At 42.5% G+C, this 13,276-nt stretch overlaps 1 protein-coding gene across 1 annotated transcript in view; it reads left to right on the forward strand.

Moving 5' to 3' along the window:
• Positions 1-52: 52 nt before the first annotated feature.
• The window catches only part of PANK1 (pantothenate kinase 1), a 38,980-nt gene continuing 25,756 nt past the window's right edge, over positions 53-13,276 (forward strand). The window contains 3 exon segments of the mRNA XM_075758307.1: positions 53-172; positions 4,823-4,935; positions 7,815-7,862. Of these exon segments, the coding sequence (XP_075614422.1) occupies positions 123-172; positions 4,823-4,935; positions 7,815-7,862 (211 nt within the window). The 5' untranslated portion in view covers positions 53-122.

Below are 13,276 nucleotides of genomic sequence, written 5' to 3' on the forward strand. Positions count from 1 at the left end.
AATCCTCTCTGTTTTGTTTCTTTTTCTCTTTCCGCCCTCCTCCTTGGCTGCGGTTTGTAAGGTGGTGTCACAGTGCGGGTCTGATCTGATGAAACCACAACCAATGCCAATGCCTGCCTACGATGGGAAGAGAGCACAGACCACAAACTTGGGATTGCTGGCCTCTTATTAGGCAAGTCTGTTGCTCATCTTCCCCTTTCCCCCCAGTCCCCTTTGTCCCTGTGTTTCCTATGTATCATTAACTGATATCGAAGTTCAGTGTCACTGGTGGCTAGGAACCCAGTGTCATTTGGCTGTACATACACTCTTCCCTAAAGAAGTCAGGTGTTACCTCCATGTTGGACATTCATCGTGCAATGAAAATATGGAACACAATGTTATTGTAATAGTTCTGAATGATTTTCAGCTGAAGTAATGAAGAGGAAAGTCTGGCACATTTTAGTGAGATGTTCATGTTTCTCAACTATGATTCTTAAATTGGGAGTTTAAGTTTCCAGTAACATTAGAAATCATTCATGTTCATTGCAGATGCCTATATGTTCTTATTCATAAAAAGTAGAGTATTTGCTGGTATAGCTGAAATTATTCCTGTACTGAGACAGGAGAATGTCTAAGAAAACTGCATTGAGTAGTGCTTTCTATTCTCTTTACTTTCTTCAGTTGTAAATGTAGTAGACAACAGATCAGACAACTATTGACGTAGAGAATAACACAAAATATGTCAAACAAGGACTTCAAACAGCGTGTTTTGAGGTCAGTAACCTGTGTGCCTAGAACTTTGATCATACTGGTAGCAGCCAAATGGCATAACTTATGTGGATGTGCATGCAAAGATAAATAGGTAGCTTTTCACTAAATTTTACAAGCAGGACAACAAAATGTCAGTGACGTGAAAATGTAGGTTTATAATAGGGTCAAGGAGCTTCAACAAAGGGAGCTAATACTGATGAATTAATTTGCTGAAACTGCAAGCAAAGGAGTTTGCTTTTTAAAGCTAAATGGATCCTGTTTTCAATAAGCAGCATGAAGGAGTCGTCTTTCCAGGGCCCTGTCATATCAAATGGAAGACAGCACATTTTGTCTGATGAAATGTAAGTTTGACAATTAATTGGCCAACCCAAAGCATTGGTAGATTAATAGCCAATTTTGCTGAGATTACAACTTCTGGAGAACTGAAGATCTTTCTTGAATTTATGATTGACTGAGGAAAATGAGAATTCCTTTTAGGAAAATTAAGTTATTCTGATCTTTTTCAAACAGACTTCTTTGAGATTTCTGTTTCAGCACTGACCCTGCCTCGGCAAATGAGTTAAAAATCTGAAAATTACTCTGGAATACTGCAACTAAATTTTCCAGATGGGGGCATGGGTATTTTAATTTCCATTTTGGGTCAAACTGATCCAAATATGGGTTTTAGTTTGGAGGTGAGACCTGTCTGCAAGTCCTTTCTCAGCTTTCTCACTACTTTTTGTTTTAGCATTGTTGCTTTTGTTTCTTTAAATGGAAGGTGAGAAGAGCAGTTATTCACAGTTCGCGAAGTGTCTGAAGATCTTTGGGTACAGAGCACTGCATAAGTGCAAAGTATTTAAATTCAGAACTATGTTAATGTCCTCTTCCTTTTTTTTAATGCCAGTCTGTTCTGTGACTGAACTCAATCTGCTTATAATCAAATTTAAACTTGGCTGGTGAATAGGGGTGGAGAATTGGGGGTTTTTGTTTTAACCACAGACTTCTTAGTTTACTGAAACTAGTGTTCCAGCCTGATTACTCTCTGCAGGAGAGAGGTGGTTTTTTGGTTGTGTGTTTTTTTTTTTTTTAATGTTTTCATTGATTAGATGGTCTTTGCTAATTCTATGAAAGAAGTCATGATGTGTTGTTAATCCAGTGCTGTTTGCATTTGCCTCAAAATGTGGGAATGAATCTGCTCTAAAAATGACTTGGTTTATGTACATGTTGTTTAGTTTATGTTCTGGGATGATCTAAGGTCTGTGAGGATCTAAGGTCTCAAAACTGGCAATAATAACGAGGAGATCATAAATCAGACAACTTTTCTTGGTTTAAGATTTTAGGTCAGGCATATCAATTCCAGCTTATACTAAATTTCAGTTGTGCCTGTGAATGGAGACTATATCATGTCATGTAATTTGTGGAGACTCTTCTTTGCAATCCTTAAACTGTGACGCCTTGTAAGCACTGCAGCAGTATTTTCCTCATACCTTCATATGATGGGGTAGGAGTACCTTTCTTTCTGGTTTATGTGCTTGTTGTCCCCCCCCCCCCCGCCTTTTCTTTTTAAGAGGAAATGGAATGAAGATAAGATACATGTCTACTTTGGTATTTTAAGTAAATTTTATAAACGGAGGAAAAGCAAATAAAATTTGTGCATGCTACTTTTAGAGCAGTCAGACAAAAAGTGTAAGAGACTGATGTCTTACACCTGTCAGGTCTGTTTTCAGTGGATATACAGAGGTTTTGTAAACAAAAAAAGGTTTCTTTGTCTCCTGTTATACAGGAGATATACACAATACTTTTGTTTTCTCTTCCTATGTGTGAAAGGACTGGCACCAAAAGTAACTCTGTGGCTTCTTTTCTGACTTCCATGTCAAAATTAAAGATAAATACAACAAATTTGGTTAGCAGTGTTCATGAGTCTGATCTACCATTCTGGTTTAAAAAGAGCAATAAAAGTGTATAATTAGGACTTTGTATATGAGTGTCAAAATAATGCTTTGGTCCCAAGGTGTTCAGTCATGTGTTACAAGATAATAGAAAATCTTTTGTGTTCCATGGTACTTGGTGTATATGTTTCTTAGAATACTTTTAGGTTAATCATTGATTCAAAGCACTTGTTTTGATGACCCAGATGGTCTCTTTGAGTCTTAAATTCCCATTAGAACAAGTGTGTGTTTGTACTAGTTATGTTTTATTACAAGAAAACAAGTATTTTGGTGACACTAAGGTTCCTGCAGTGAAATGCAAGTTGCCTTCTATGCAGGAGAGACCCTAGAAGTTAGGGTCTTTTTTGTTTTGGTTTTTTCCCCACAGTATATCTAATGAGAAGACAGAAGCCTATCATCATAGTTCTGTGGGGTTTTTTTGTGTGTACGTAGTTTGTATTGAACTTGTGAAAACCTGAAAGTTCTAAATTGGCATCTTGAACAAAACAAAATGCATTGCACAGAACAGACTATTCACTATAATATTTACTCTGAAAGGTCACCAGTCCAAGAAATATTAGAGGATATAACTATGGCAAACCAACCCAATGTTAGCATAATGTTTGGTTGTTTTCCTTCTCTGTTACTAGGTAGTTGGAGCCTTTAGGAACAAATTTGTCATTTATAGCACAGCCCCTTCCTACACAAGACACATTCTTTGCAAACATGGATAAAAAAGGATATTTTTAAAAGGTTAGCGTTTGAGTTTTATTGTTTGTGGTTTCAGCTTAATCTCACAAGGTCATATTAAATGTTTTTTCAGCATCAAAAACCTAAACAAATCTTTGGTTTATCTATCTGAAAGCAAAATCACGTTGTTCAAGTACTATAACTCCAAATTAGTTCTGGTGTTTGTACTTAACCCTGTGCTTAAATGCTCAGACATACACTTCCCTGCTGCTGAAGGTGTTTGAGGAGAAACACCAAAGGTGTGGTGTGTTTCCATTTTACACTGATTCCCATCTGTGGACTAGTTTGGAAAAAGGAAAATAAAAGCTCTATGTTCTTTCTACCCTCTGATGGACACTGTGTTCCATCCTGGATTAGAGGAGTTAGCCAGTTTTGTCAGGATGTATGTCTAGCTAGAATAGTTCAGAGAGGTGGCTTTTTTCCTCTTCCAAATACGAGCATAGAAAGGCTGGTTCCCTGCTGTTACCTGATTCATAATCATTAATATCCATGGGAATTTCATGTCAGCATTTAAACTCTAGGAATACAGACCAATGCAAGTGAAAAATCTCCGTGCAGCTGAGTATTGATAGGAGAACCAGTTTCTCCTCCTCTTTGGCTGTGGCAGTGCTGAATAAGGAAGAGAGTCTTTTGTAATTGTCAGCCATTCTGTTGTTGCCTTTCAAAATGCTTGTTTTGAAACTGTTACTTGCCTCCTGATGGCATTATGAAGGACCATATAAAAATGCTGAGTTGAAAAGAAAGTGAAGGCATTCATCCAAGCAAAACCAGTATGTATACATACATGAGAGTCTATGGGGGAGCAGTCAGGAGCAAGGGCTGTTGTTTTCTGTACCAAATGCTCTGCCACTTGTTGCAATCCATTGGTTGTGAACTTGCATGTTTTCCAATTACATGTTGTATATTTCAGTTTGATACTTAAACAGCAGTACACTGAGCCAAATACTTAGGTATGACATAGAGTGGATAGGGGCAAAGGAGAGTGTATTTGAAATGAGATTTTTAGCTTTTTTACATACCTAATGGTTTGAATCCATTACCTGGGTTTTCCTTTTTTACAGACTCTCTGCATAATAGAAACTATGTCATGGAAAAAAGATGATTCACTTCCAACATCTACTTTATCTTCACTGGCTTGTATTCCTAAGTAATAATCAAGGACTAGATTTTAAATGCTTACTAAATTTGGGGAGTTTTATTTGAAATGTCTAAACTAAGGCACTGAGGGTGTTTGTTTCCTATAAAAGGGCACCAATAGCTCTGCCAGGGATCAGTTAAAGTTGCAGAGACTAAATGCACCTGCAAATTAAGCAGTAATTGTCTAGTTGGACACATAGAAACAGAGATACTGGCAGGGAAGACTTTAGAAGGAAAAGGTTCTTGTGGTTTTGTGACTGCTGCATGCTTTTTTTCAGTTGGGATGAAAGATGGCAGCCACAATCTCTAACCTCATCTCAGAACTGCCAGAGGATAACTGTAGGAACCACTTGGGCTACTGCAAAGTCTGGCCACAGGGATGGGCAGGCTGGTAAGACTTTCCTGACTGTTATTCCCCAGTCTTGGCTATTGTTGTTAGATAAGTAAGTCATGTCCTAAGTCCAGACAACTTTTTCCAGGTACTGCCTTGCCTGGACACTCAGCTTGTCACTTGGGCCAGGAGATCTATCTATGCCCTATTTGTCATCAGTGAAGTGAAAGAGCATTCCTCCTGAAGGCTGTTCAGACTGCCAGAGCCAAGTTCCTGCTTAGACAGAGTGCCTTTCTCCATCTTTCTCTCCTTTGATAAAAGTGAAGGGGAGATGAGCTTCAACTCTGTGTAAGGGAACAGAGCTTTCCTTTGTTAAATCAACAGGTTTTGTTTGTGTCACAGAAGCCATAATTGAAAGGAGCCTGCACCAGGAGGTGGATGGGGAGGGAAGGAACTGATGGTCTCAATATAATCTTTTTTGGTCTCAATCTGGCAAAGGTTTAGGCATATGACTAAATTTATGCCCTTCACTTCCTCTGTCATCTGCAATTAGTTTCCTCTCTCAGATGCATTAGTGTTTTGCAAAAGTAGAATTCTTGTGCTAGCTAGCTGTTGTCGTAGTAAGGCTTAGCTTTCCTGTCATCACACTGATAATACTAGAGACCTTTGGGTCCCTTTTTAAATACTCTGTCATTGCATTTATTCAGATAAGAATTCTACACAGTTTTAGAGCTGTTTTATCTCATTTGATTTACACATCTATCATTTGTCATTATATAGTTATTTTTGACTGCTGGTCTTCTAGCCCTGCAATTTAAAGTAAGGGAAAAAGAACATTAAAATATATTTCCAACATGTGTCTACCAAAGGTCCTGTGCATGCCAAAAAAGTATGGGTTTTTTCCCAGTTCTGAAAAGAAATTAGGAAGAAATACTGGACTCCTAGACATGGCACTTTCCTTTTGATATGTGTGATATGTGAATATACCTAACCAAATCAACAGTACCTGATTTTTTTGCAAGGAATGTCCTTAATATTTTTATGTTAATTTATTAAGCTGTATTGTATTTGCTTTATTTTCAAAGGGATAAAATAAGGACTAGTATTCCTGTAATAGAGTAATAGAATAAACATAGAAGTAACTTGAATGGAAATATAAACAGGAATGGCAGAGTGCCAGCAACCCCTTGAGCATAAATCTGCAGGCAGCTATTGCAGAAGTCTGTTTCATCACATTCTTTGCATTGCATAATACACTTTGTGTAATTTGAGAAGGCGCATACATGCTCCTCATTACCACTTCTCTCCAAAATATGACCAAAGGTTTGTAGCTGCCTGGCTTTGAATTAGAATAACACCATTGGTGTTCTGTAAGATTTTTTTGTTTCTTGGGTACTGGATTTACATGTGGACTGCACCTGTTTGATGCTTATTTTAGCTTAGCCTCATAGCAGAGCTATGGGAGCCCTGCAGAATGAGGGAGGAGGAGCTAATCCTCATAGGTTCCTAAAAATTTCAGGCCAGGTTGCCTGAAAGGGTGGAGCTTTTTTGTGTGTGTTTTGGTTTTTAGTTCCATTGGTTTTCAAACTATAAGGGCTGGAGCACAGCACTTTTGATCCTGTGGCAGAGTATCTTAACCACAAGGTAGTCGTTAGTTTTCTGAAGCTGACTCATAGAATTAGAGAATTGCAGCCTGGCTCTCTCTGTTTATAAACACAAATAGCAGTGATACAAAGCTGGGTGGCTGAAGTGCAGGCAGGTACGGAATAATCCATGAAGTGTTTGCCGTGCAAATGTATAATATGCAGTGAGTCAGTATAGCAGACTTGCTTCACTGTTCTGAGCCCATTTGTGTCCTGGATTCCTCAGCATACTCTGTGTTTGTAGTCCTTTTCCCACCAGATTGCTGGTTTACAGTGAAATATATAGGAAAATATTTTAAAATAAACGAGTAGTTTCCACCTACTCCTGTTTAGAAAGGAAGACAAATACTGAGTAAGCGTTAATATTGAAAGAACTGGAAGCATCCTCGATTTTTATTTGTCAGTACTGCACTTCTACTTGGGTTGTTGTCATGCAAGTTAAACTGAAAACTGAACTGGCTCACAGGGTTTATTTAGCAAGTTAGGATAAAAGGAAGGAGAAAAATCTACTTTGTTTGCACCAAAGTGTTAAAAACTGAAGATGTAATACATGTCGTGACTTCATTGATGGATGTTGTATGTTCCACTTAGTTCTTAATTTGCAACAACTTAAATGTATACAAAATATACAGAAATTAATAGAAGGGATGTAGAGTAGGCAGTAACATACTGAATGTGTATATGCGATATGAAGGCAAGAAAGCGCAGTACCTCTTAAAAACAATACCTGCTTTCAGCCAGTTGTGCTGTGATGCAGTCTCATAAATAGTGTGGATAAAAAACCAGCAGACAGCAGGTCTTGAGCTAACTACTCAACTGGGAGAGTAGCAGGACAATTTATTTCTACTTTTGGTCCTGCTTTGAGGAGGTGACATTATCACTTTAGTCATATTTCTTCTGGATTGTGTTTTCTAAGATGATCCACATCTTCAAATAATAAGTATAATGTGAGACCTTCACATCCCCAACTTCGCCCCTATGCGGAATATTAGAAGAGCACAGGCTGTCTGCATCAGGCGATGAGTTCATGAAATGTGGTGCTGTGGTTCTACCTGTGGCTCACAGCTGATGCAGCATAGGGTGAACAGTTCATCTGCTCCCAGTTTCAACTTTATTGATACAAAAGGCTCAGGTCTTTTTTCCCCTGAATGCCAAATGTATTACGCTGTAATTTGCTCATGCCCAAAATAAGTGATGCTATATGCACCTGAGGACATGAGATTCCTTCATTTTAAACCCTTGCAGATGATCACATAATACATTAAACATACTCTAATTTTATTCCCTTTGTCCTAGTTTACATTGCAGAAGAGCTGAAGAATTCTGAAATCAAAACTGAAGAGGGTATGTAAAACCTTTCCAAAAGTTCATTCCAAAATTAAACAAGTGTAAACAAAAATAATATGAAAAAAGTGGTATTTTGCAGTGCAGAAATCAGTTCATGTGATACTCATCAGTACAAGAGTCTGAAATTGTTTTAATAAAGTAGCACATTGGTTTGAAACTTAATCTTTCCACAACACAAAGTTTGGAAAGTGTTTTCATCCATTCCTGCTGGAGAGCTTACAAGATCAGGAAAACTTGCACACTTAAAAGTGTATCTGTCACTGTACATAAAATCTGCCAATTGATTTGGACAGTCTTTAACATTTCTCCATGTTTGTATTTTCTCCAGCATTATTTGAAGTGACATTTGTTGTTGTTATATGCCATTGGTCTACGTTGCCCCTGAACTTGTCAGTGATTCGGATCATATCCTAAGAGTATTATCCTGACCTACTTCTACTCAGCACAGTCTCATCCACTTCTATCCTGGGCATAATTGTGCAATATTTACAGCAAAATATTAGGGAAATATTTACTTAGAAATAAAAGATTGGAAAGAACCTCAGAAAGGTGTCTAGGCCATGCCTTCTCCTTGCTCTAAGTCAGGATCAGCTCTATCTAGACTGTTCCTCACAGGTATTTAACTTTTCCTAAAAACTTGCAGCGATGGACTGTTGAGTCTTCTGGTGCAGTCTAATGCTTTTCTAAGTTTGTTCTAGGAAATGTCTGCCTCAAGTCTAAAGTAAATTTCCCTTACTGCAGTTATCTCTTATGAATTCTCAGCAACTGTGATGTATTTCCTTTGCTGTTACCTGTTCCAGAATTTAATATCCCTTCAAATCTTTCATTTCCTAGACTAAAACTTGATGTTTTCATTTAATCCTTTGTTAGTTATTCCAGAAGTTTAATGCCTAAAATTCGTTACAGTACTTTGAAACAGGTACTGTATTCCATTGCAGTCGGTGAACAGACTGCTATCCTACCACAAGGAAATGTAAATGTGCAGTGAAAGGTGGTCTTGCTTTTGTTGGAGTAAGGTAAAAAGTTGATACCCTTCAGCTGAGATACAGTAACTGCCCACGTTACTGCCATGCTCCCAGTTATGCTGCAATCGCAGAGAAAAGCAGGTTTGCAGGAATGATCCCCTGTTCTGCATCGGGCTGGCTATATGTGCAGTCAGTTTATTGGGGATGGGGAAGGGGACAGGCATTGCCAGCTGGGGACAGAAGCAGCAAGGATTTGTCATACCCCAAGAGGTCTGAATTAACAAGGAAAGTTCATAAAGCGTAACCAGCCAGCTGCCTAGAACTGCCAACAAGTGGTATGAATGACCCTGCCAGTCCAGGCAGCAGCCTTCTGGTTTTTAGTTTAAACTAAAAACCAGTAAGTTAGGGAGTTTTCACAGTCTTGGAAGCACTACAGCTCCTTCTAGCAGTAAATGTATATAGCCTGTCTGCCTTCCTACCATCTTCAGGGCTATTGTTTTTGGGCTGGCAATTACAGCAGTTGCTTATGCATTAGGATATGAGGAAAATTAGGAATGTTTTAATCATCTTCAGAACATTGGTTACTGTTTTTTAGGAAGAAAATTTTACTTGTTCTTTATTCTCAAATGTTCTTTCTTAATTTCCCCAACTTCATGTGTGTTTTTCTGTGGCTTGCTCCCAGTAACCTAAATGTGATGTTCTGGTCCCAGTCAAGAAGTGGCAAGAATGTCATGTTACCTGTCATGAAGCCGTTTCTTAATACGGTATCCCTTTCTAGAGGCAGTTAGAATAGCTCTTCGTTCTTGGTAGGGGTTTTACAGTGGAGGGCCTGTGTGCTGTACTAATTTTAGGTGTAAGGAGGAGCCACTATGTGACCTGCTTTTACTTTAAGGACAGTCATCATGTAGGGACTGGCAGTTCGTATAAAGAAATGACCTTCATATGCAGAGCAAAATTCAATGAGTGTTTCTCATACACATGACACTGCAGCACAGTTCACCCAGTTTTATTTTATGTCCACTTGATATTTAATACATTTCATTCAGAAAATGTGGTTTTGTATTTGGATGTCTCAGTGGTATCAGGGAGTGAATCACAGTCACAAGATTATCAGTGCTGTGCAGGCAAAGCCAAGATACTAAAAAGCGTGAGGTCAAACGCATTCAAGGTCACCTTAGTCCCTCTAAGCTGTTGAGGAAACACGTGACAATGTAGACAAAAACTTGAACGTGGCTGCTGAAGCACAAATAACTTTGTGTGCGGCCCAAGGCATACCTGGGATCACACGCCGAGACACATATACCTGAGTCACATGAGCGTGTGTGTAGATACCCTGAAGCGAAAATGACACCGCAGCCGGGGACAGGGGCAGGCCTGCCGGGGTGCACCGGCCTGCCGGGGTGCACCGGCGAGCGGGGTCACGGGAGCGAAGTCACACTGAAATCGCACCGGGTGCCAGCTCCAGCGTGACCGTGCCCCTGCCAGTCCGCACCGTGCCGGGGGGGCCGTCCCCGGCGCGCTCCCGGGGCCGCTCGCGGAGCCCCGCAGGTGCCGGGCGGGGCGGCCGGGAACGCGCACGTTAGCCGGGGGGAGGAGGGGGGGGGGGGGGGTCGCCGCGTCCCCGGCGGAGGGCGGCGGCCGCCCCTCTGCAGCGCGCTGCGGGCAGGACGCCTGCGCCGTGCGCCGCCGCCGGCGGGGGGAGGCGGGCGCCGCATCCCCAGCGCACGGAGCTGCGGGCACGGGCGCCGGCATGAGCGGAGGCTCTGCCGCGCCCAGCCGGAGCTGAGCCGGGAGACAAAGGGGACATAGCTGCCGCTATGGGGGAGCAGCTCCGCGCCCAGCCCGCCGCCCCGGCGGGACCGCCGCCGCCCGCTGCCGCGTCTTGCTCGCTGCTCGGCGGGCTGCTGCAGAACGGCTTCCACCCCTCGAGCCAGCCGCTGAGCAACGGCGGCTGCGGAGAGGCGCCGCACCCGCTGCTGCTCCGCCCGGACCTGCCGCCGCTCAGCCACGGCTCCCCGGCCAAGAAATGCAGGCTGCGCCGGAGGATGGACTCGGGCCGGCGGCACAGGCCACGTAAGTGATGAGCGTGGCGGGCTCAGGGCACTGTGGGGCGGCGCTGGCTCGGCGGCCCGGCCCCCTCCATGCGGCGGTGCCGCAGCCCGGCCCGGGGGGCCTCGACATCGGCCGGGTGTCAGGCGGCCGCGGGTCCAGCGCCGCCTCCCCTGCAGAGCGCCGCCCGCCCGGGCCTGGCGGCCGCCCGGCTCCCGCGCCGCGGGCGTTGCCCCCCTCCCTCCCCTGCGCCGGGGGGGGGCCGGGCGGAGCGAGGGTCTCCAATGCCGGCCAATGCGGCGGCTGGCGCCCGGGCACGGCCCCGATGCCGCGTGGGCCGGGCCCGCCCTGCGCCAATGGGGCGGCGGCGGGCGGGGAGCGGCGGCCCGGCACAAACGCGGGCGGGCGGCGGGCCCCAGCTTTGCGCTGCGCCGTGCACCGCGTCGGGCGGCGCCCAGGGTCCTGCCGGCCTCCGCCGCCTCCGGACGCGCCCATGAAGCTCATAGTGCCCAAGCAGCACTGTAAGTAACGCCCGGGCAGGGGGGCACCTGGGTGCTGTTGGGTGTTGGGAAGGCTCTGCGGTCTTGGTACGTGCTTCTTCCCCAAACAGTGCTAGAATTAAGCAAAAAGTAGACTTGGGAGCTGAGTGCAAATTATTCTGACTGGGGGGGGGGGGGGGGGCAAGTGTACTGCAAGCGTGATAAATTTGTAATGTGCACCTGATGAACACCACCTGTGGCTTTTGGTTAGTTGCTTTGGGAGGTGTTGGTGTACTGGCTGTCTACTTCGTGTTTTAAGGCTATGAGTCGCAGACATCCATGTTTGTAATGTACTTAATTGTATAAGGTTTGTTGATTAATAGTATGTTTTACTTACTTGATCATAACTAACTTCTTACGTGTAGGTATGGAGCTGTTGAATAATTCCTTGGTAAACTCTACAAGTAAAACAATCTGACAGAACAAGTACTCTGTTTCTTTACAGCCTCACTTTGCTAGCCCTTCAAATAAAGCCAACAAATGTTTGCTTCTTTGTTAAAAGTTCAGCATTCCGAAAGGGTACTCAGGGATAGTCAGGATCACAGCTGTTTGCTGCCAAAACTTAAAGATGTTTCTACTCAGTAGGAAGTAGTATGCATTCAGCTACTCTGGATTTATTTTTTTTCTTTCTTTTGAAATGAATACTTCAACTTTTTTGTATAGGCGGGACAAAATAGTCAGAAGGAGCCTCGAAGAGTTGCATCTTTCACAAGGCTACTTATTGGCCAGTGCCTTCTCTTACTAGCTCTTTAAATACTTCTGCTGAGCTACATATACCACTTTTCCTGTATTGATTAATCATGTAGTGCTTACACTACCTGTAGATATTTTAGTCTTCTACCAAATTTAACATGTTGGTGACCAAATCATGCTCTGTCACAAACTGGTTTTGTAGTCTTTGTCCAGCTTCACATTTTCATTCAGGAACAAAAACTGTGGTACTTGAATCAACTTACATTTTGAGTTGGTGTAACTGAGAAGAGTCAGCACTTGCATAGCAGGCTCTTCATAATATTAAAAGCTATTTTGAAGCAAAGAATAAGGCTTTTAGGGATTCATGTAATCACTTGAATAAGAAAGAATGGGGAATTTGGAATTTCCCTCCCATCTTGAGGGGAAAAAGAGCCCATCAAAGTAAAGAGCGTAGGTGAATGGCTGTATTGCCCAAGATGCAAGTCTTCAGTTGTGGGGTTTTAATGAAATGAGGCTTTAATGAAAACAGCAGGTGAGAGAAGTGCTTTGTAGAACTATGTTGTGGGCAATCTCTTTGCTGAATGAAAGACACAAATTGTTGCTGATCTTATACTTTTTGATTTACATGGTTGATTTTGTACAAGAATAAATTTGCGATTTAGTATTAGTCTTGCAGGAAAATATGATAGCACGTTGTCATCAGCTTAAATTCATTAAATTATACTCAAAGTCTCCTAGTACTGCATAGCTTTCTGCTGTATCCATCTCTAGTGAATACTACACAGTCCCGTTTTACTGGTTTTTGTATTTAATCCTGGCTTTTGTGGATGTTTGTTCTGTGCTTAAGGACGCATTGCAAAATGAAGCGCAGTTGCCACATGGCATGTAAGATTTCAGTATCGATTGTGGGGTTTGCTTTGCGTGGTGGTAAAGATAATGAGGTAATTGGCATTTCCCAATATTTCAACAAATGAAACCTATCTTTCTGCAGCAATTATTCCTTTAAATCCTTATAAATTGCATGTTTTCTTAATTGTTTTTGCTTTCTGCCAAGGTGGTGTAGACTTCTATGTTCCCAAGTCTTTTTCCCCTTTGAGAAGGGAAGATTCCCTATGAAACCAGTGTGCTTTACTGATTAGCCTGTGGTGAAGAGAGGCTCTGGGGA

Source organism: Balearica regulorum, chromosome 7, assembly GCF_011004875.1.
Source record: "Balearica regulorum gibbericeps isolate bBalReg1 chromosome 7, bBalReg1.pri, whole genome shotgun sequence".
Lineage (NCBI taxonomy): Eukaryota > Metazoa > Chordata > Aves > Gruiformes > Gruidae > Balearica > Balearica regulorum.